Source organism: Myotis daubentonii, chromosome 8, assembly GCF_963259705.1.
Source record: "Myotis daubentonii chromosome 8, mMyoDau2.1, whole genome shotgun sequence".
In the NCBI taxonomy this organism is placed as follows: domain Eukaryota; kingdom Metazoa; phylum Chordata; class Mammalia; order Chiroptera; family Vespertilionidae; genus Myotis; species Myotis daubentonii.
Window position 1 is genome coordinate 43,282,015 of NC_081847.1, and position 23,599 is coordinate 43,305,613.

The 23,599-nt window shown below is 41.2% G+C and overlaps 1 protein-coding gene across 19 annotated transcripts in view; it reads left to right on the forward strand.

Annotated features, from left to right (window-relative positions):
* ZNF532 (zinc finger protein 532) overlaps positions 1–23,599 on the forward strand; it is a 96,163-nt gene that overhangs the window by 48,105 nt on the left and 24,459 nt on the right. For 16 of the 19 annotated variants that reach the window (XM_059706213.1, XM_059706220.1, XM_059706212.1 and 13 more), the window contains 4 exons: positions 9,937–10,118; positions 14,346–14,522; positions 19,666–19,828; positions 23,262–23,543. The exons of 1 other annotated variant lie outside the window; for it this stretch is intronic. In XM_059706213.1, the coding sequence (XP_059562196.1) occupies positions 9,937–10,118; positions 14,346–14,522; positions 19,666–19,828; positions 23,262–23,543 (804 nt within the window). The remainder of the gene's footprint in view (positions 1–9,936; positions 10,119–14,345; positions 14,523–19,665; positions 19,829–23,261; positions 23,544–23,599) is intronic. 2 more of the 19 variants (XM_059706229.1, XM_059706230.1) reach the window with 1 other exon arrangement.

Below are 23,599 nucleotides of genomic sequence, written 5' to 3' on the forward strand. Positions count from 1 at the left end.
TTACTGTCTTTTGTAGTTAAACATACCTAGTTGGTACCCATTTTATGGTTTGCCTGATTGGTCTTGAAGTATATTCAGTAATATTTTTTAATACAGTCAATTTAAGCTACGAGTGGGAACCTATCACCATTAAATAGGATACCTTTGCATTTGTTTGCAGCTTTTTTGTTGTTTTGTTTAGCGAAGTACAGGTTGATGTTGGTGAAATACATTTCACAGTGTACATCAGCCAACTTATCCCTATCGTTGCTTTTCTCCATGGACAGTTTTTGGCTCTTAGATAAATGTGTTTTACAAATACATGATACCTATCATTTGGAAGTAGTTGGACATGTTGAATGAAACATATTTGAGCATAGAGTGGTCATGTGATTTATTGTCCATACTAGAATTGGAAGGGGGACTCAACTTCTGTTTATGAAGTCACAATGGCAAACCGATTTTTCTTTTTATTTGCCTCCAATATCCCCATGATAGTTTCCCAAGGGCTATGACTGAATTGAGTTCTTTGCAATATTTTGAATTTGAAGAACAGAAGATCAAGCATACCTCAATAATTTTTTCTCTTGGGTTTTCAGTTTAGTGGAAATGGAAGTGATAAAGAGTTTTGAGAACGTTCTTACAGCATTGGATGTTAAATGTCTCATTGGCTCTGATAGTAAAACACTCAAAAGAGTCATGTGTCCACCAAGTTCAAGAAGACGGTGATTGATGTTGCTCTTTAGTTTGTCCTAGAGAGAATGTGTGGATTCTGTATGAGCGCCCTCTTATCTTGTCCTTACTTCATCAACAGGGTAATGTTTCTTTCCATCTTAAAAGGAAGCAGGAAACAAACAATCTCACGTCTTTAGTTCTGTTTGTTCTGTTGCCTTTTCCCCACCTAAAATCTCTCCCACAGTCCAGGAGGTTGGTGGGATCCTTGTGGCTCTTGCTGGACTAGCCTCAAAGTTAGCAAAGCTACGGTGGTCCTCGCCCACCATGTCCCCTGGTGTGGCAGTGGGAGGTGGGGCTGAAGACAGGAAGAACAGGAGAAAGTAGAGAGAAAATCTTCATCTCATCTTCTCTAGTTTGCCATTCACATGACCATTGGCCAGTTCACAATTTGTGAACTTAAATTCAAATGGGGAAAAAAATCCACTTATATAAACAGTTTCTTCTTTGAGAATAGCACTTAAAAGTGCTAACGCCATTCAGCAGCGAACTGTTGCTGTGACTTTTTACAAAATTTAGAGGTTGAACTAATGACATCTCAGGTACCAGTCTTTCCTGAGCGCCTTCTTTCTTCTGTTGTCCCTAACATTCATGAATTTAAATTTACATCCGTCTCTCCTTTGACCTTCAGCCTCTCGGTAGCTCACAGGTGAACTGAGAAAGAGTAGAGTACCTCGCATTTGTAACAGCCCTCCATGGCTCGCACCCCTGCTGTCCTTTCTTGAACGGGACCCCAGGGCAGTTTAGATACTGTGCCTGCAGTTGCCCGAGGTTTCTCCTGGGCAGGGTTCCTTAGGTGTTTGCACAGGGGATTTGGTTTGAGAGTCATCCACACGGATTCCTGAACCAGCCCTGCTGCCTCTGTTGATTCTGAAGGTTCAAGTGTGTGACCTTGAGGCCTCAGCAAGACCAACAGGTCCACCAGCCCTCACTCATTGCCTTTTGACTTAACTGGGTCTAGAGAAAGGTGTGTTACTTGACTGGCAGCAAGGATATCCCCCTCTCCCTTCCTCCTGCCCAACATCTACTTAGAATTACCCTGATGATTTCAAAATCTTACCTGGTAATGCTGAAGTGTCCTGTGCTTACGTTCCAGGTCTTCTCAAATCATTCCATTTTTAAAATGAAACCTTTTATTTTGAATATTTTGGAATCATGTAAGAAGTAATACAGAGAGATCCTGTATACTTTATTTTTATCTACTTTCCCCCAGTGGTAACAAAATACAGAATCTATATAATAAAAGCCTTAGTGACCAGTATGGCAGAACGACCGGTTGCTATGATGCACACTGGGCACCAGGAGGCAGATGCTCAACGCAGGAGCTGCCCCCTGGTGGTCAGTGCACTCCCAGAGGGGGAGCACTGCTCAGCTAGAAGCTGGGCTCATGGCTGGCGAGCGCAGCAGTGGTGGTGGGAGCCTCTCCGGCTCCTTGGCAGTGCTAAGCAGCAGCGAGCAGGTGGGTGGTAAGGAGCGAGGGGTCCCGGACTGTGAGAGGGCGCAGGCCGGCTGATGGGAAGCCCCCACCGGGCCTCTAGTAATATCATAACCAGGATGTTGACATTGATGCAGTCAATATAGAGTATTTCCATAACCACAAGGATCTCTCATCTTTTTAGAGGCACCCCACCCCTTTTTAAGCCATAGCAACCACTAATCTATTCTCCGTTTCTAATGTTTTCACTTCAGGAATGCTATATAAATGGAGCCAGGCCATTTATAACCTTTTGAAATTGACTTTCACTCGGCATCATTCCCTGGAGATTCTTCCAGTCGTTGCATGTATCAGTGGTTCATTCCTTCTTATTGCTGAATAGTATTCGATCATATGGTTGTACCACAGGGTGTTGAAACATTCAGTCATTGAAGGATGGATGATGGCTGCTTTTTTTCCAGTTTGGTGCTAATATGAATAGAGCTGCTATAAACATTTGTGTACAGGCTTTTTGTGGACATAGGTTTTCATTTCACTTTGATAAATGCTCAGGTGTGCAATGGTTGGGTCATATGGTAATTACATATTTATATTAAAAAAACCTCTTTTCCAAAGTGGCTGCACCATTTTATATTCCACGAGCAGTTTCTGAGTGGTCTGGTTTATCTGCATCTTTGTCAGCATTTGGTGGTGTTTTTCTGTTTTCTCCATCTGATAGGTGTGTAGTAATAGTTCATTGTGGTTTTAGTGTGCGATTCCCCAATAGCTGATACTTTTGAACATCTTTTCGTACGTTTGTTTGGCATCTGTATATCCTTTTGGTGGCATGTTTCTTAATGTCTTTTGCCCTTTTCAGATTAGATATTTCCCTCCACTGTTGTTTTAAGAATTCTTGATATATTCTAGATACTAGTCTTTTTTGTTGGATATGTGGTTGCAAGTCTTTTCTCCCAGTCTGTGGCTTGCTTTTAAAAAAATTTTTTTACAAGGTCTTTGGTAGAGCAAGTTTTTCATTTTGATGAAGTCCAGTTTATCAATTTTTTTTCATAGCTTGTGCTTTTGTTCAACTATAAGAGCTCTTTGTTCTAGATCCTGAAATTTTTATCCTATTTTTTTTCTAAATGTTTTGTAGTTTTAGGCTTTACATTTAAGCCTGGGATCTATTTGGGGTTAATTTTTGTAAAAGGTAGGAGACTTGGGTTGAGGCTTGTTTATTTATTTTTGCCCTTGCATGTCCTCTTCCTCCAATACCATTTGTCCAGAAGGCTTTCTGTCCTCCATTGAATTGCTTTTGCACCTTTGTCAGATTTCAGTTGGACATATTAGTGTAGGTATTTCTGGGTTATCTATTCTGTACCATTGATTTGTGTCCATCTCTTCACCAATATCACCATATGAATTATAACTGTAAAATGTCTTGAAATCCAATAGACTGATTTCTCTAGCTTTATTCTCAGAAATTTTAACTATTCCAGTTTATTTGCCTTTCTATATAAAAAAGTTTAGAATAGTCTTGTCAATATGTATAAAAAATCTTGTTGGGGTTTTGATAGGAATTAAATTAAACCTGTATATCAGTTTTGGGGAGAATTGATATCTTTACTTACGTTGAGTCTTTCAGTCCATGAACATAAAATATTTCTTTCTTTACTTACATCTTCTCTGATTTCTTTTATTATTTTGTAATTATGAGTCTTCTACACACTGTCATTCCTTGGTTCCCTGGCCAGCTTGCCCATCTCCCAGCCTTTCAGAGGCTTGTGTTTGCTTTATACACAATGCCCAGGAGTTTTAGTTGTGCTTAGTGGAAGGAATAAAGAAAGGGACTTCCCATCTCTTCTTGAAAGTGAAAGTTCCACTCTGTTGTTTAAATGCCTGAAAGTCGCTGCTGTTTTCAAGGAGAAATTGGAATTACATCATTGGACTCTGCCCGAGGCTTCAGCCAGTGACGCTCAGTTGTTTTTGGAACTAAACAACGGGGAGGACAGCATTCCATCTGACTCCCCGAGTCTCTCTTCTGACTCTCAGACATTTCTTTTGCTCAGTGCACATCCCTTTTCCTTAGCTCCACCTGTAAAAGGACTGCGGTCAAGCTCTTTTCCACCCCGTTGACATCTGTGGGCTCCAACCTTGGAGACCTCAGCCTTCCTCTAGAGAGCAACCTTTTCTTGGTTTAGTGCAGTCACCATCTTCCTTCACTTTGTAGCTTTCATTTTCTACTCATTGATATTTGGACTCCTGTTTATGGTTTGATCAGATCCTTTTCTGAGTTTTCTAAGGGTACGTGTTTGAACCAGCCAAGGATCTCTCTGGTTGCCCGGCTGTGTCTGTATCTGCCAGATCTCGTTCACCATCTTTCGTACCTGCGTGGTTAGCCTTGTGGGACTTTGCCAGTATGTAATGGGATAGAGTAAGGCTATGATGGCACTTGCTGAATTCTGACTTGCCAGCGGCAGCTCCTCCTCTTACAGATGTTCTGTGAAAGCAATGATTGCCTTAGCGGGTCAGTGCCACTCTGTTACTACCTGGCCCTGTGCTCAGAGGCCTTCAGGGACAGGTCTAAGATAAGAGTAGGATTGGAATATATGGTTTAGCTGGAGCTCGAGTCCAAGTCGTGGAATTCTGTCACACTCTGGTACATGATATGGGATGATACTTCGAGCATGCTTAGGTCTGGGTTAGCTGTCCTGCCTGCATCTCTTTATCTCTCACAGGAGCAGGCAGCTGAAGGAGAGGACGAGGTGGCAGGACATCATGGGGGGATCACTTCCCTTCCCAGACGCACCAGACCACGCAGTGCAATAAAAACGGAGCACACGGGCACCGACCGGACTTTGGACATCAGTTGATCTGCCCCGGTTGGAGTTGTATGCCAACCTATATGATTAATGACCCCCGCTTTGGGACACATTGAATAGAGGAGTGGGTGAAGGGGCCAGAGAAGCTTTCCTGCTCTCCATGAAGTATTGAAGAGCTGACAACTTTAATTTTAATAATATTTAAATGTATTAGAATGTCATCGCTTCACCTCTCCGTGAAACCAGGGCTAAATTTAGCCAAGTACAGACTGGCAGCGCACTCAGTGACCTCTAAAAAATTGGCAAAATCAGTTTTCTTGTAGAGTCTCCATCAGCCATAGAATTGGATGTTATAGGTCCTTTGGTCAGCCCTTCTGTTTTACAATTGGAGATACAAATACCCAGTGTGTGGCATAGTTGGGACTCAAGGCAAGACTTCTGATTCATTGTTCCTTCCCTGGTTCATGCTGATAACGGTGATATAGACACAACATTTTACGGTGTGAGACCATAGGAATCATTTGAGAATTGACTCGTGAGTTACATCCAGGCCAGCGGCAAGAGTGCAGGTGAAGGTGACTTACCTGTCCTGGTCCTCATTTTCAGGGATTCAGTTTCATGCAGGAACTTTCTGGGCATCGTCAATACAATGTACCAAGTACGTTAAATTATCTTGAGTAGCCCAGCCAGCCCTCGTTTTTAGAAATACTCTGCTTAGGCAGCTTCTGGAAACTGGTGCCGCCTTGGTTCCCTCGCCCGCCCCAAACATCATTAACTGAAGGCTCAGGACTTTTGGTTTTTGGCCCTGCTCTCTGAAATGCTTCATTTTAATTTTAGTCAGGTGAGGCCCATCTTAGTATATATTTCAGTGTTATCAACCTTTCACTTAACTCTGTACTCCACTGATTATTATCTGAATGGATTCTGTGCATTGACCATATTGTTTTCTGAAAATTTGCCCATTTTACTGTCAACTCTTACTAGGGATTTTTACTGCAGCAGAATAATTTGAGGGGAAAAACATCACAACCAAACGAGCTCTGAGAACGAAGGCATATAGTCATTTCTGCTGTAATTCTTATTTCCGTTGAAGTAAGATTGGAAATGAAATGCTTTCTCTGCGTTGTCGTTGTGAAGATGTGTGAATGTGAAAGCCAGAAAACAAGTGCGCTTCATTATTATTATTTTTTGGTAATTATGTTGTAGACAGAAGATTATAGAGCTGCTGTTAAAGAGGCAGAAACAGCTTACTTCGCATCTGGGTTGGCTGTAAAGCTGGCTGTTTTGACCTTTAGATGCAGTGTCTCCTGCTGTCTCAGGTCTTTGATCTCTGAGATTTAGGCATAAATATGCTGTACTAACTCACGTATCTCTAGCCTTTATCACTTTTCCCCTTGTACCTATTTTTCTCCACAAAATATGAATGGAAACACATAGAATTGTTTCCTTGTTACTTGGACATCCCTGAACCCTTAAGAGGGCCATAGGGTACCGGACCCCACAGCCCCCACGAGAGAGGCAGCCATCGATTTCGGTGTCAAGGTGGGCAGAGAAGGCGCAATGCGAGTAGTTGTCAAGTGTAGATCGTGATTACTTTTCAGCTTTGTTTTCCTGTAGCTTCTCGTGTTTCCAGACTTGAAAAGTACTATCTTGAAAAAGTAGCAGTTTTCTGAGCAAATGAGTCTGCCCAGAATAGAAATTAGCTTAAATTCTGAAAACGTTCATCTATTTTTAGATGATGTAAATAAAATGTGAGAAGACACTTGAAACCTTTTCAGTACTTTTACTCTTTTCTATTCAAAAGGCAGGTATTGTCACATTAAATTGCTTTGTCCTCTTATAAATAGCCTCAACTTGTAGGGAGTTAGAATTTTAAGATATACTGTAGTTTCTTTGTTTAAATTAAAAATGGAAAGAAAGTTATGTTCTTTTAGACCACAGAAATCCTGGCCTGCTCCTCTGCCCTAATATGTCCCCCAAATCCGGAGAAGGGGGTCAAGGCCATGAATGCAAAGGATCCCAGAGAAGCTAATGGGACACATGCCTTTGCATCACCACTCTTGCAGGAGCAGGGACTACAGTGTTATCTAAACAGGCCCGGTGACTAAAATCTGAGGACGTGTAGTTTGGTGAACTGTGCTTACGTGACTTTAAAGCTATGGATGTCACACCAAGCATTTAGGAGAAATGTCTACAACCCATACAGCATGCTTTTTCTCAGAGCGGAATGGAGGTGAGGCATGGCAGCAGGGATGTGGGAGAAAATGCAGTGTGTGTGCACGGATGTATACACATGTGTATGTGCACACTGAGCCTGAGGTCCTCATTCAGCGTGATTCCCAGTGGCCAGTGCTCCCTTTTCAATCATGGCAGAATATGAAAGCATCTTGGTTTGAGGCTGTAGTCCACACTGGCTCCCACTTTCTCCTGGTACTTCTGCATCTAAAGAGGGTGGGGAGCCTTGCCCGGTGGATGTGGATCATGCACATTCCTGTAGCTGGTCAGTGGCTGGCGTGGTGCTGGGAGTAATAACTGGACCCAGCTCTCACAGAGCCCCAAGGCGGTGGCGGGACCACCCCGTACACAGTCTGACAGGAAGAACTGGTGTGAGAGAAGTTGGGGTTGATATGTTGGTGTTTGGGTGACCCCAAAACTCTAAACATTTTTCAGTGTTTGTAGTCACAGGTTTCTATTGTAAAGAGCACTTAATAACTTACAAAACCTGTTTTGAATTGAATAATTTTGATACTTTATTGTTAACTTGTTACAATCAAAGCTTTTTCACCACCAACACATTCTAACTTTTTATATAGTTATATATGTTTTATAAACATACTAGTATAAATGTCCAATAGGGAAGAGCATTTAAATAATTCATTGTGAATTTTATGTGTATTGTGAAGGATATACATATCTTGATGAGAGATAATGTGAAAGATTTCTCAGTTTTTACGGAACACATACTTTGTCTCCTTTGTAGATTTTTCTTTTTATTGCTGTTTTCCCCTATTATGAAAATAGTTTAACCACAATGCATTTGATAAAGTGAAGCTGTGGAGGGAGGGGGAGCACCTATAATGCTAACATAATGGTCACCGTTGGTATTCAGGGGTATTGGCTAATAGTGTTTCTCCTGTGTATTTGTGTCTGTTCATTCCTTGTAACCCCCATGACACTCCCTCACGAGCACTCCGTCACAGGCCTTGGAAGTAGTCAGTGTCTAGTTCACATCCTGGTTCTTACTTACTAACTGTGGGGCTGTGGCAGTTTCTTAACATCTCCAAACCCCGTTTCCTCATCTGTAAAATGACATCATATTGTCTACTTCATAGATTATTATGATAACTAAATGAGATGTTGTATTTAAATGTATTTATTTAAAGTGTGTAGTTCATCATTTGACTTACGGTAGAATGGAGTTAGTATCTATATATATAAATGAAATATGATTTGCCTTTAGTATAGAATATGTTGATTTTATTCCTAAGTAAGTGCAAGACATTCTAAGATGCTGTGGAAATTCAGACATTATAATTCACTGCTTGAGATTAATGATTGTGGTGAAAGTAGAAAATTTTAGTTCAGAGAAACAAATGAGTACCTGTGATAAGGTAGATGTTAACAGGATCTAAATTAATTAACAAATCTGTTGATTGGTTTTCTTTGGTGTGGCTTGTTTTAACCTTTGGTATATTGTTATTAGAAAGGGAATGGTATTTTTTAATGATGCTAACCTCGTCAAAGCTGCCTGTAATGTTCTTACTCTGTGATTATAATAAACATTTTGTGGGATAAACTTTGTATTTTAGTTCTTTCAGGAGAAAAACAAGAAAGAATTTTCAAGTGAGTTTCTGATTTTTTTTTCTTAGTCTGAGTTGCTCAGAAGTTTAAACATTAATTTTTGGGCTTGATTCAAAAGCTAAAAGAATAAAAATTCCTTAAAAAATGTTGTAATTCTTTTGTCAGTTAAAAGATCATTTTAACCTTAGCTAGAGCCTATATTGTGAGGCTTTTTAAGAAAACAGACTTTAATGCAAATTGTACATTTTAGAAGATAGTAGACACTCGTTGCATGAAGATCCAAATAGTGTTCCAACACATTTTATCTTGTGCTGTGTTAGGTTTATTTTTGGAATGGAAGTAGTAAGCCCTCAGTTTATATTTACTTTAAGTTTAAAAATATGCCATGTTTAGTGCTTACCTCTAAGGGATGAAAAATAGTGTTTCAGTTTTCCCTGGTTACTTAATGATGCAGAGCCTTTCCAAAGAGGATTTCAGTCTCTGTTTCATTTCATATGTGATTAGATTTTAAGCTCTGTCTAAAGTTTCAGTTTAATGTCTAAATTTATGTTTCTGAACTTGACTTCACTGGTTTTACTTATAAGCCATATAATGTCCAGTTCATCATCCATTTAGAGATCAGTGCATGTGCCACAAACAAACAAAAGAAACAACACACAACTAATTGCTGTGGCATTCTTTTGCATTCCTGTTTTTCAGATTGCAAACAACTGAGGTGACTTAAAATGCACATATCTAATCTGGATTAGGCTCTAATTCATTTCTATTATTTTAAAGACCGTTTTTTTGAGTTGTGAGAACTGTGACTACTGTCAAGATAGATGCCCATAAACTTGCATTTACACATTCATGTTGATTTGCTTACATAATTTGCAAGAACACCTCTCTGCTACCTCTTCTTTACACTTAAAATGCAAAGGTAACAAAATTGGAATTCTACCTAAAGCTGACATTCTCTTCATACTTTGGGATGAGCCTGACTACTTAGTAAATGTTATTTTTACTTTACAGGGTAAGGAAGTTTTCATTGAACATGTGACTTTCAGTTTTGCTTTTTCCTTGGGCTTAGAATCAGTTATCGTCGTATTTGAAATGACCGCTGTGTAGAGATTTTGAGGTCTAACCAAGCTTCTTTGCGTGCTAGAAAGTACTTCGTAGGACCAACCCTGTCTCCCCCTTTGGTTTATTTAGAAGACTTGCACTATCTGCCAGATGCTGCTTCCCAACCAGTGCAGCTATGCATCCCACCAGAGAATCCATCAGCACAAATCTCCCTACACCTGCCCCGAGTGCGGGGCCATCTGCAGGTCGGTGCACTTCCAGACCCACGTCACCAAGAACTGTCTGCACTACACGCGGAGAGTTGGTTTTCGGTCAGTATTTCGTCAACTTAACGCGCAAGTAAAGCTCGTTCACTTACTAACCGCACAGCACTTGGAGTGGTCTGTGCATATTGTGTCCAGGGTCATGCAGTGATACCTCGATTAACAGATCCTCTGGGAACCGAGCTCGTCTGTGGTAGAATTGATCTGTTTGAATCCTTGAATGTGGACGTGGCCCTCTGGCCCACACACACCTAAGGGTGAATGGAGCCTTCCGGGCAAAAGTGTGCATGTGGCAGGGTTTGGCTTTGATCGACTGTTCCAGCCTTTTCTTTCTGTGCCCTTTCCAGCATACTTTATGTCTTCCTTTGCATTTTAACTCCTGTAACAATACCATGCATGTCTGTACTTCTTAATCTTTCCTCTCTCAATCAGAAAGGGTGTGACGGTTCCTTCCTTTTATTTTGTCATGATAATAGATTGGGTGTATGTTCTTTCCTAACATCTCTCTTTGTGGAAGCGCCTTCCACCCCAGGTAACCTTCTCAAGTCCTTCTTCTCGATCACCTCTGCCCAGGCTTCTCCCTCTCTTCACACATCTTGACTAGAACCCCTTTCACTGCCCCCTGCGATGCTCAGATGTGTCTTTTGCAACATCTGACGAATCTAATGTTAATTTAGTTACTGTCGATTGATGAGGCACTTGAACTTTGTTCTCCACTTTGTGACCTTCTGAAATGCATGCCGGTGCCTTTTATATTTTGACCCAGTGAAGGCCCACCAAGAAAACCAGTCGCTGATACACAGTGTCTTTGTTAATAGAGGTATAACTGTACTGTGTGTTTGTCTTAAACTTAAGTATTTGGTTGCCTAGTGTCTTCAAAGTTAGACTGTTAATATACAGTGACTTTTTTTTTAGTTGTAATACAGTTATGATCTATAAAAATGAAGTCCAGTGGTATATTTGATAGTCTTATTTCAGTTAAATTTTGGTTATGGCATCATTATTTCATGTTTTAGTCTCATGCCTCCAGACTTGTGATGCACAATATTTAATGAGTTGGGATTTACCCTAGTAGAAAACCTTGGGTTTCAAAGTTAAGAAACCAAAGTTTTTGGGTACCAGTTCTGCTAGTCATGTGTTAATTCATGTTATCTCTGTTCTTTGGTGCCCTGTCTATAAAATTGGTGTGATGCTTCCTCCATCTCCACTGGGATGTTAGAGTGAAACAGGGTCATCAACTGCATGCTAAATGCTTAGGAAGAAAGTCACACATGGGAGGTGCCCTTGCTTCCCCAGAATCTGTACACAGTGATGCCGTGGTTCTTTCCCCACAGTTAGAAAGTCCCTGTACTGGATTCTTTGTGTGATAGTGATGGACAACATGTTCTGAGTGCTCTTCTTTTAACAGGTGCCAAACTTTCTTCCCACGCTGTGTTTATTTTTCGAATAGAATGAAAGTAAACTTAGTTTGGAATGATACAGAAAGTGGGACATCGATAACTTTACTATTCCTGATACCTTTCCTACTTAAAACAGAGACTTTGAAGCTCCCTTTTCTTCCCCCCCCCTCCGACCCCCCCTTTTGCCACATTCACAGAGTTGCTTCTATTTGGGGTCTTGAATTTTACCTAAAATTTTTTGTGTTTAGTATAGATTTTTTTTTTTTCTGGACATGAGGCTTATAGTAGTTGTAAAAATACTGTGTATTTGTGTATTCTGAAGTTTCGTTCATGTTTGCCTCTTTAGATGATAGAAAATAATTTGATTTTACTATTTTTTAATTAAAAAATGTTTTTATTGATTTCAGAGAGAGGAAGGGAGAGGGAGAGAGGGGTCAGTGATGAGAGAATCGTTGATTGGCTGCTTCCTGCACACCCTTTACTGGGGATTGAGCCCGCGACCCTGGGCATATGCCCTGACCGGAATCGAACGGTGACCTCCTGGTCCACGGGTCAACACTCAACGACTAAGCCACGCAGGTTGGGCTTGATCTTAGTTTTTTTTCCTGCTGTTTTAAATAATGGTCCGGTCTAATGCTGGACTGGGGCTCACGCAGCAGCCCCTTGGCCTTGTATATTTTCTTCTTTTTGGCTTTCTAGGGTTTTTTGTTTTGTTTTATTTTGTTTTCTTTTGGCAGAGGAATCTAACACGCTCCAGGTCTTCTTTGGTCTCTTTCAGGTTCAGTGTGCCACATTTTCTTTCCTGATCATATTGCGTCTCCTGCAGAATGAGGGGGGTCGCTTCTAGCTTGTGGTTGATTTGGTAAAAGTCAAGTATTTCTCTGAACTTTCCTGCTTCTCGATTCATTGGATCTGAATCTAGAAAGAGGAATTTTATTAGATTCTATACTGTAAACATTTTTAAAATAAAAAAATTAAGAGAAACTTGATTGATACCCAGAACACAAAGGATTTAAATATTAACAGACTGATTTTTAGTAGCATTAGGATACTGTGTGGCCCCTTCAAATTCTGACTTCTGTTTGTCTTAGTTACATTCCTCTTGTTGCCCTGAACCTTTCTCCCAAGCCTTGGAAGTTATTTTGCAACTCTCTCTCTTCTTTCTTTCCTTCCATTGCAGAGGGTTTTCCTTTGGCCTCCATGATGCTGTTTGGACCAAGCCTTAGCCACCTCCTTTATCACCTGTAGATTCTTTAATATCCTGTTGATTTTCTTGAGCATTTACTCTTTCACTCCAGATAACTTCAGAGAATGAGCTCTTTGTTACTTTAGGCCCTTCCTTGTTTTTTTGCCCTTTGAATACCACCCTTCTACCCCTTATGGGAAAAATCTTTTGTGTATGACTCACGGTGTAGAGGATGCTTCTGTTTCATTAGTAACCCATCTGGTTTTGTTTTATGTCACCTTTCTCTCTCATGGGGTTCACATACTTCTGGGGTTGGGAAGGACTAAAAAAAAAAAAAAATCTCATTTTACAAATGAGAAACCAGCCCAGAGAGGATCAATAATAACCTGTTCAAGACAACACAAGTTCAGGTTAACCCGGAATAATTTCAGTATGCTTGGGTGGCTTTATTGCCTAAAATAAAAGTAGACAAGATGGGGGAGCTTTCCTTAATTATTTCCTGTTGTTATTTAGTGTTGCTACTGTATTTGCTGCTAAACAATATGCTTTAAGCCATTTAAAATGCTAATGCATTAATAATGGTTTTTATAAAATGCTTGCAAAGCTTAACATGGCACGCTTTATAGAACACTAGTCATTCAGAGCATGCCATTCCCCTGAGGCTTTGGGAGTATCTCCAGGAATTCAAAAGGGGGATCTAAGAATAGAAGTACCTTAGATTAATAGAGCCCTCACTAAGCTCTGCCGCCTAGAAGGCAGGCCCTGTCTGCAGTCTTCATTCCTCAGGTCAGCTTTCCCATTCACATAGTTGATGTCAACAGAGAAGGACAATCAGGTCATCAAATGGTCACACACACTCGGTGTTGCTAGGAGTCCTTGAGTGTTAAAGATGAGGTTGGGGAGAAATTTATCTCTACACTTTACAGTGTGTTTCTGTAGGAGTAGATTGGAACGAGAAACAAGGTAATTGAATTATTAGAAATTCAAGAGGTAAAGAAGTTAGCTAGAGACAATTTATTTAAAGATGTTGGTTTTTCAGAAGTTTATCGTTCATGTCTTTTCTTAAGTTGGAGTGGACTTAAATTTATTTTTTAGGAGACAAACTAGGTGGTTGACCTTCGCTACCTAATGGGCACCCATAACCTCCGGATACATTAACCACAGCAGTCTGGACCAGGAACAGTGGCCTTGGCCTCGGACCCAGCGCTCATGTGTTCCTCTGTGTCCCTCCACGATGACACATAGGATTAGATAGGGAGATTTCTTCCGCTGGATATGCCATCGGGTAAAGGGGGTGAGGAGGAACCCCAGCGCCCTCCTACATAATCCAGCATGTAGGAGCCTCCTCCAAAGCCAGAAGTCAAGACAGGCTTGCTGTGTTCCTGGCCTTGATCATGGTCCCCATGATCCATTGGTCTCACCACAGTCTGGAGTCTGGACATCCAATTCTAGAAACTTTAAAGATGTTAAAAAAAAATAGACCTTTTGAGTTTTATTTTTCTTCTTCATGATCTTCCTTCTTCCTTACATAAAAATAATTTGATGTTCTATCATTAGAAAAAAACAAAACCTACTTCCAGAAAGCTATTGGAAACTTAAAATGTGTTCATTTTACTCAGTTTTTACCCAGTTAAGTTACACCCGTGTAATGGTCTCGTGCTAATGACTCTGTGTTTATTTTTCTAACAGATGTGTACATTGCAATGTTGTGTACTCTGATGTGGCCGCACTGAAGTCTCACATCCAAGGTTCTCACTGTGAAGTCTTCTACAAGTGTTCTATTTGTCCAATGGCGTTTAAGTCTGCCCCCAGCACACATTCCCATGCCTACACACAACATCCTGGCATCAAGATAGGAGAGCCAAAGTAAGTCACACTGCCTTTTGACTTGTACTCCACTAATTTATTAGTGCTTTAGAGGAGGTAGGAGTTCCATGGAATACAACTTAAGATAAGAAAAACAATGCCACCAGGCAGATTCTGATGCTCATAGCTCCCTAAATCTTTCAGTTCTTTTCAGGTGACATCTTTGTCCAAAATGTCCCTTATTGTATTTATCACTTCTGTCTTTTTCCTTAGATAATTTTAACACGTTCTAGGAAAACTATGAAAAACTGTCATCCTTCAATGTTTTCATAGTTTCTTTCTTACACTATACACTTTTCATAGGAACATTAATAAGACGAAGTCAACTTAAGACAGTGGTTATGGAATTTAATTTCATTGCCAGTGTATGTCCTTGATTAGTAAATTTCATTTTTGACTTAATCTCGCTTTTAGTGTTATCAGTTTTTGCTTTTTGTGTGTCTTTCGTGATGAAGTGGTGCTTCAGCAGACAATTGTGGGCTGCCTGCCCACAATAGAAGTGGCTTAGGAAAGAAGAGGGAGTATGGGCACCGGAGTCAGAATCCCACCCCCACCCACCAGCTATGTGAACTTGGACCATCACTTACCCTCGTCTCAAACTCCGTTTTTCCCGTTAAGGGAGGGGAATACTTATGTCCCAGCATTTGAGGGAGGATAAAATGAGGTTAGGTTCAAAATGCTTACCTAGCACACAGCCCCCATGTACGGAGTGTGGGGGGCTCTGTAGCATTAGTTCCTGCCCACGGTTCCCTGCCCCTGTATTACTTGTGGCAGTGTGGAATTTGATGATTATGTGAGACTAGATTGGCAGCCTCACATCTGTGGTTATATATTTGACCATAACTCCATAATCAAGGAGAATTTTGGGAGAGAGTATGTCGATATGCCATATTATATATATTTGGCTTTTATTGTAATTTTAGTTTTGGAGAAATGTTATTGACTAAAACTACAGAAGTGACTATGTTTACTAAAAACTATGATAATACGGAATTTTATTCTAATAAGACCTTCACTCTAATCTTTTTTTCCCCACTCTAATCTTTGTAGATCCTCAAAATGAGACAGATTATAAGTCAGGGGATCCATATACAACTTGGTGTGTCGATTCTGAAGACGGACATTAGTGAATTTTTTAGTTTTCAGTGTTCATGGTAGCAAGATTTCTGATTGCTGGACAGTAATATAGTCATTCCCTCCAGTGAATAAAGTTTTAGATTGTGTTTTTTATTCAAATAAAACAAATTCATTGCTGAAATGTATATGAAATCTACATAGTTGTAGATTTCACCTGAGGGTGGGGGGTGGGAGGAAAGAGATGTGAGAGAAACATCGATCAGCTGAGCCCTAATTGGGATCGACCCCACAACCTAGGCATGTGCCCTGACTGGGAATTGAACCCGAAACCTGGTGCACAGGACGATGTTCAACCAACCAAGCCACCTGGACAGGCATATCACCAGGTTTATAATATGCGTTTATGTGGTGTTACTATGTGCCAGGTGCTGTCCAGTGCTCTGTTCCTTGCTTCTCAGTGTAAGGTCAGGCATGCTTCCTTGCTGTATACAAGGAAACTTTGAACACTGTTTCATCTTTTCTGGGTAATTTGAGATCATTTTCAGTGTCCATACTGGATTTTATGGTGATCCAGTTTGTGTCCGTTTGCTTTTGTGTTTTCCTTGACATCTGATAGACAGCAGTTTCTTTTGCTTCTTTGGGCCGTCCTTTTATTTGCCAGCTTCAAATGTATGTAAGTGGGTAAATGAGAACTTCAGAGTTTAGAATTGTATAAGAACAAAGAATTTTTGAACAAGTTCCTAATGAAGAAAACATGCAGAACCACCGTAGCTGCAGGGTAGAGGACTTTGGAGTGGGCCGAAGCAGAATTTGAACTGTGGCCCTGGGATTCAGGGGGCATCAAGCAGATGTCAGTGGTCAGAAAACTCATTAGTCAACAGGGCCAAATATCAACAGTACAACGATTGAAATTTCTTTTGAGAGCCAAATTTTTTAAACTTAAACTATATAGGTTGGTACATTGTTATTAACTTAATTAGGGTACTCCTAAGGCTTAGGAAGAGCCACACTCAAGGGGCCAAAGAGCCGCATGTGGCTCGTGAGCCGCAGTTTGCCGACCACTGCTCTAGCTGAGCCTCAGTGTCCTGTGAAGCGGCTGCAGCGTGAGTTCCCAGGGTAGCTTGTGGTGCTCAGGAGAGTGCAGTGCACCTGGTTGAGTTCAGTCTGTGATGGAGGAGGCTTGTGGCAGGGATATCAGAGCTTAGAACCTTTATTCATTTGTTTTCACACCCATTTCAAGGGCAGCACTCTTTTCTGGAGAGTTTTGGTTGCTACCAGTGGACCTGGGTGTGGGTATTTGGTTTTAACTTTCTATTTCTTCTTTCCTTCCCCTCTCCCCACCCCCTCCAGTTTCTTCCCTCCTTGGTTATAGTCTAGTTCCTCTGCCATTCATTGAGCCTTATGACGTTCAGGACTAAGCACACTTTCTGGTTTGCCATTCCCACACCCCTGAGAATCCACACCCTGCATTCCTCATGGTCTCCTCACCGTGCTGCACCCGTTTAGATGGTCTGTGAGCACAGGTCTCCCATTGTGACTGCCTTTCCTCCACTGCGGGCAGGCTCCTGTGGCGGTTCCACTGTGTTGGCTTCATCTTCATATTCTGTCCCTGTGTGTCTGAGGTTCCTGTGCGGTTCATTAGCATCAGTTTTTACTGTGCAATAATTTCTGTCCTACAGGAAAAAGCTGGAAGAACACTCTGGAGAACCCCTGCACCCCGTCCCTCAGATTCCCCAGTTGTCAGCATCTCCATTTCATTCATTTTGTACCTTCTCTGTGGCTGTCTTTCTCCTGTGTAGGAATCTTGGGCATCATGGCATAAAGATGGGAGTGTTTTCTGCCTCTGCCTCCCAGTCAGGAGTCAGTATCGATTACGTTCCCAACCAATTCACAGAGTCCATGAAAATTTCTCCAGTGGATGAGACATTGTCTTTTATCCAGGACCCCATGTTGCATTTAATCGTCCTGTCGCACCAGCGTTCTTCCATCTGGAACAGCTGCGCATGCACTCGGGAAGTGCACCCTGGGCTGGAATCTTCCCTGCGTCACACTGGGGACCCGCTGTGCCTGCCTGTCCTTGTCATGCTGATGTCATTACCGCATCATCTAGTGCAGTTGGTGTCACCATTTCCCCTTTGTGTTTAGAGCAGTTTGTGGGGCAGAATTCTGATAATATGTTAACAACCTGTTCCCCTGAAAAAAGCTGACGTAAATGATTCTCTGCTGTTTTATACTTTCCTTGCTATTAAGTAGAAGGCAACAAATGAAACCAAACAAACCCCTACTCCAAAGGAATGGAGAATGTATAAAATGAGCTATGCCATTTGTCATGAAGTAGTTATTTCTAAAAGTAAGAATAGAATCCTGAGAAAATTCGTAGCCTACCTAGTAATCTTACTTCTTTTCTTCAGGCTATTTTTTCCCTTATTGCTGTATGCTAATTACAGAAACATCAGGAAATACAGATAAGCAGAACAATGAAAGGAATACGTGTATTGCTATCCAGCAGAGATGATGGTAGATATATGCCTTCTGTTCTTTTTCTACACCCCCTTAAAAAGTGTAACCACATCATACATACTGTCTTGTTACCTGTTATTTTAATTTTCATGAAAATCTTTCCATGTCATTGGTATATGTCTGCAACATAATTTCAACATTTTTACACAGTTGCTCTTATTTACTGGACTGTTTAAAAATCCAAGCTGTTTCAGGCAGTGAGGAAATGATCATTTTTGCCATGTCTGGCGAAGTTAATGATGGCATGTTAGTGTACCACCTTGGAGCAGTCTGGTGAAGTTGTGTCTGATCTTAAAAACTGCCCCCGTCCCAATCAAGGGTGCTTGTGCTCTGTGCCAAACTAACATGTCAAGACCTTGTAAAAACATGTCACTCACTCCAATTAAATTTATAAATTTTATGGGGGGGGGAGTTAAATCTGTAATTTTTGGACAAATGCATGCACAGTAAGGGTGGAGGGTACATGAGAAGTGTTCTGTTGAAAAGGCCCTGAGAGGAAAGACAAGTGGATACAAGAGGCATTCCTTTCTTTAGCTTTGCTGCTGAAATACCAGGTGAAACCTCAGCGTTCCCTTTTCATCTCTTTCACCTTCAGTCACTGTTTCTCTGCCATTTTCCTAAGCTGCTCCCTAGAACTTTGCACCTACTCTCATCATTCTTCAAAGGAGACAGAGGTCTTCCAGGACCTCCCCCAAGGACCAGGGTGACCTGGAACAGTGGGCGACATTCACTGGAGGTGAAGGTGTTGTGGCCAGGAGTCTAGGAACATTCACTGCTCTGGACAGCTCTTGCCTGAGCCTCTGTGGGAGGTGCCAATGGATAGAATGTATTATGTCCTGAAGGTTAAAGGTGCTTAAGGAGGTTTAAGGTTAGCTTAAAACTAACTTAAGGAGGCTGCTTGGTAGTAGCATGAGGTACGGAAATCGTTTGCAGTGGACGTGAGTGTTTTAAGCCAGTGAATGCCCAGTGCACACTCAGGTGTTGCAGTGTGGATTTTCCTTACTGTGGGCTTTCTTTGTTAAGAACAGAATGTTGACATTCAAGTGTAAAATTGCTACTAAGTCCAAGTGAAAACTTGGCACAAATGACAGCTTGTGCTGTTACGGGGCTGTTATGGGAGTGGGCCTACTTAGTGCATTCCTCAAAATCTTTTTCAGGTTAGAGCACCACCATTGAGCTGCATTCCTTGTCTGATTTAAAAAAAAAAAAAAAAAAAGCATCAGTGGTGATTTTGCTCAGTGTTTACTAACTGCCAAGTGAGACCTTATGAAAACCTGTCCATTGTAGATCTGTAAGTCATAAATGGTCATTCATTTAGACTTCTAAGCAAATGTGCCTAAGTCCTTGCCCAAAATATTAAGATTGATCTGCATTTGAGTGATGTCAGTTGCCTTCAAAAGTTTATTTCAACGCTAAACTGTTTTGTTCTTACCGTGTTTATGTGTTCTCATTGCCGCTGCCTCCGGAAGTCTTGAGATGAGATGAAAGTTCCTTTGGTTTGAGCGGTGGGGGCTGACTGACGTGTCCATGCACTTCTCTGTTTTAGAATAATATATAAGTGTTCCATGTGCGACACCGTATTTACCCTGCAAACCCTGTTGTATCGCCACTTTGACCAACACATCGAAAACCAGAAGGTGTCTGTTTTCAAGTGTCCAGACTGTTCTCTTTTATATGCACAGAAGCAACTCATGATGGACCATATCAAGGTGTGTGCGTCTCTCTCATGTCTTTTAAATGAATCCCAGATCCATCCATTGGTCATAAATCAAGGGTGAGCAGCAGATTACCATAAGGCATGTGGGCTGTCGAGGGAAGGGATGGATGCTGGTTGATGGTAATGAGCAATGTACATGTTCACTCCACTGAAGGGTGCTTTTATTCCCAAGTTCTCATCTGCATACCATGAAAGATCAACACAAAGTAACAAATGCATGCACTGATTTTAAAATTAAAATCATCATGAAGTGATAGGGTTCTCTTTTTCTGCAGGTGAAAATGATGACTGTGAGTTCACTTTTTTGGAAACTTGGTGTATAGGATTTAGAAATAGAAAGGGACTCTGACAAATTGTCTGATATGTATAAATATTGGTGTATTTGGAAAAATGAAGGTTTTCCCTTGAAATTAAGTGACTAAGTTTGCATTGTAATTGATGCGCCTGCATCTCTAGTCTTTCCCCCCCCCTTCTATCAAGGTTGCATGTAAATTGACTATGAAATAAATGTCCAGGATACAGCACAGTGCCTAGCACCTGGTGGTGTTCAGTTAATGAAATGAATCAATGTCCAACTTGGACTACTAACTCTAACCCTCAAAGGGGACATTTTAATCTTTTTACAGCCTTTTAAGCTCACGAAGGACTGAGCTTAGTCCTAGCCTCTTAGCTGTCCACTGTGGTAGGTAAAACAAGTTTATTCCTATGTGATTGGGAGAGAATATCCATTAGCTCTCAGAGATTAAAGTGACTTTAACTTTTTTAAAATAAAGAGAAACAACAGATTCAATATTATCATGAATTCAATCTCTTTCTCCTTAGTTTTTCTCTGTTTTAATACATTACACAAAAAGGTCCATTTATTGAAAGAGCAAATCAAGTCTGAATTAGTTTAGTCTCATCTTAGTTAAGTGAATGGGCAGTTAAGCCTTGAAATTTCCTGTGTTGTGCGTATGTGAGCCCATGGCATAGTGCCTGTTGCACAGGACTTCATGTCTTCATGAGTCTGCGCGTTAGAGGCCAGGCCAAGGTGGTGGTGGTGTGACATTCTTAGGGCCAGTAAAGCGCATGGGCCGGCCGGCGTGTCTCATCATTCTCACTTGAAGTACAGTGCAATCCTCTTAGGATATTTAAAGGTTTTGCTAAAATTATAAAACTGTCTTGACAGTGCATAATGAATGATCAGGAAAAACTGAAAACTGTTTAAAAAAATGGAGGGTAATTGGGATTAGACCCAAATATTTTAATATATTATATGGGGGAGGGGACGCAAAGGAAAATTACTCCTTAAAAGGCTTTTAAGGTGTTTGCTTTCTGGAACTCACCTTTACATCTGGAAGTGGGTCATCATCGACTTGGTGGCTAAGGTCTCCCCTGTGTGAATAGTGAACTTGGAGGAATACAAGGTCCCAAGAAATAGAGGCTGAAGAGGAGGGGTAGAATCTGTGGCTACAGGAGGAAAGCATTGTTTTTATGTATCCGAACCTTTATAGGACATGATACGAAAATAGTGGGAGTGACCACTCACTTAATGGTCTCATTTCAAGTATGTTTTATACATTTTAAATACTACCCCGTCTCGGTGTGTTTGGGATGGGTGAGAAGGAAAATCAAGTTTCAGGGGCAGCCTGTTTTTGTTATTTTTAAGATATGTGCATAGCCCTTGTGAATTTATTTTCATTCCTTAATGCCCGTGCTGGTCAGTTCGTCGTGAGGAAGGAATTGGGAGGAATAGCACAGGAGCAGAGTCTCCCCACATGCATTAAAGGCAGGTCTCTAGCTGCCCAGTCTAACCCAGTTCATGTCACTTCTTAGTTCCAGTGAAATGCAGGTTTATTCCATGTTGGCATTTACATTTAAAGTAAATTTTCAAGTTATTTATTGTGACTGGAGGTAAGGAAAACTCAACTCTGGAAGAATTAAGTTGAATTTCTGTTATTAAAAAATTTGTTTTAACTAAATAATCTTATTTTCACTTACCATGTGAAAATAGGATGTGTAAGTTAGAAATTCTCTAGCACACATTCCATTGCTCTCTTGTTGTTACTGCAGATGTTTTTGCTGCTTTTCTGTAATTTCTCTAGCACCATAAGGTTATTTTATAAAAGAATACTTTAATACTTTCTTCAACTTCTCAGTAAAAATGCATTTGCCTAAAAATGTAGGGAAAGTTTATTAGGTCTGGGGTTTAGTTTTTTGGGGGTTAAATGGTTAACTGTTAAAATAGGGCTTCTGTTTTGTAAAAAGCCAGAAGCTGGAAGCAAAGCACAGTATTAGGGAGCCCAGACATCCCGTCTCACCCCAGATTTCTCTTTGCCAAGGAACATGGGACATGCAGCTCAGGCCCCTGTGACAGGGTAGACCTGTAACCTCTGCTCAGGAGAAAGTTATAGAACCCCTTTCCCTTCTGGGGTGAGCAGAACTGAGGAAGGCTGGCTACTTCTCGGCTCTGTTTAGGGAGGACCTGGCCTGAGAACGTGAGCCGGAGCCAGCACCTGGGAGACCTGCCTGCACTAAGGGGCCTCAGAGGACGCGCCCCGTCATGTCTCTGTTGGCTGAGAACTTGGAGGCTGGCCACAGCCTGGACACTGCTCTAAGGAGAGGCTCAAGGCAAAGAGAAACCACAGGAGGCATGGGCTGATTCGCTTCCTTTGTCTGTTTTTACTCCGTGCTTCTAGAACACAAACAAAACAAAAAACAATGTGAGCCCTCTTTAGAATCAAACACACTCGAACTTTAAATCCTGAGCATTTAACTAAAGATAGCTATTGAGGATAATGAGGATAAATAGCTAAGGCTTTTTGAGTATCTACTCAAAAAAGGCTTTCTGAGTATCTACTGTGTATAGTTAGTTCACAAGTCTGGGTGCTATCAGTAAGAAAGGATGGATTTAGACAGGGTGCACGGAGATTAAAATGACCCCCCAAACTCCAGCAAACCCCTCAACTGTTACAAGTGTTCCAAAAATATGAAAGGGAGGAGAAGGGTTTGCTGTTAGCATATGGGTCTGAGGTATTTGTTAAAGCTGGTTAACTGAGGGCCTCGAACACCTACCAGTATGTGAAAGTGAAATGTTCTTTCCCAGAAGTGCTCTGTTGTAGGAAGACCCCTGTGCTGACTGGGAATGTCAGGAATAATATGGACTCTACCGAAGTCCTTCTTTAAACAGTTTCAGAACGGCATAAGCAAATAACTTTTCAAAACTAGTTTTGAACTAGAAATGCATATTTAGTTGACATACAAATACTACGTCTTTATCTTTTTAAAGCACATATTCTGCTTAGGTTTTCTTCTTGATATATGAATATTTATTTCTGAGTGAATGTAAGTCACATGTGAACGTCCTATGCATTGAGATAACCCACAGGCGCTCGCTTTTAGTGGTGTGATTTGTGATAGATATTTCTTCTCTTTTTATGACATAGTCTATGCATGGATCGTTGAAAAGTATTGAAGGGCCTCCAAACTTGGGTATAAACTTGCCTTTGAGCATTAAGCCCGCAACTCAAAATTCAGCAAATCAAATCAAGGAGGACGTCAGATCCATGAACGGGAAAGAGATATTGGAAAAGAAATCCTCGTCTCCTGTGAAGAAATCAATGGAACCCAAGAAAGTGGCCAGCCTTGGGTGGACGTGTTGGGAGTGTGACCGCCTATTCACGCAAAGAGATCTTTACATTTCCCACGTGAGGAAGGAGCACGGGAAGGTATGCGTGAAAGCCCCACCCCGGCCCCAGCCCCCTGGGTGTAAGGAAGCGCACCC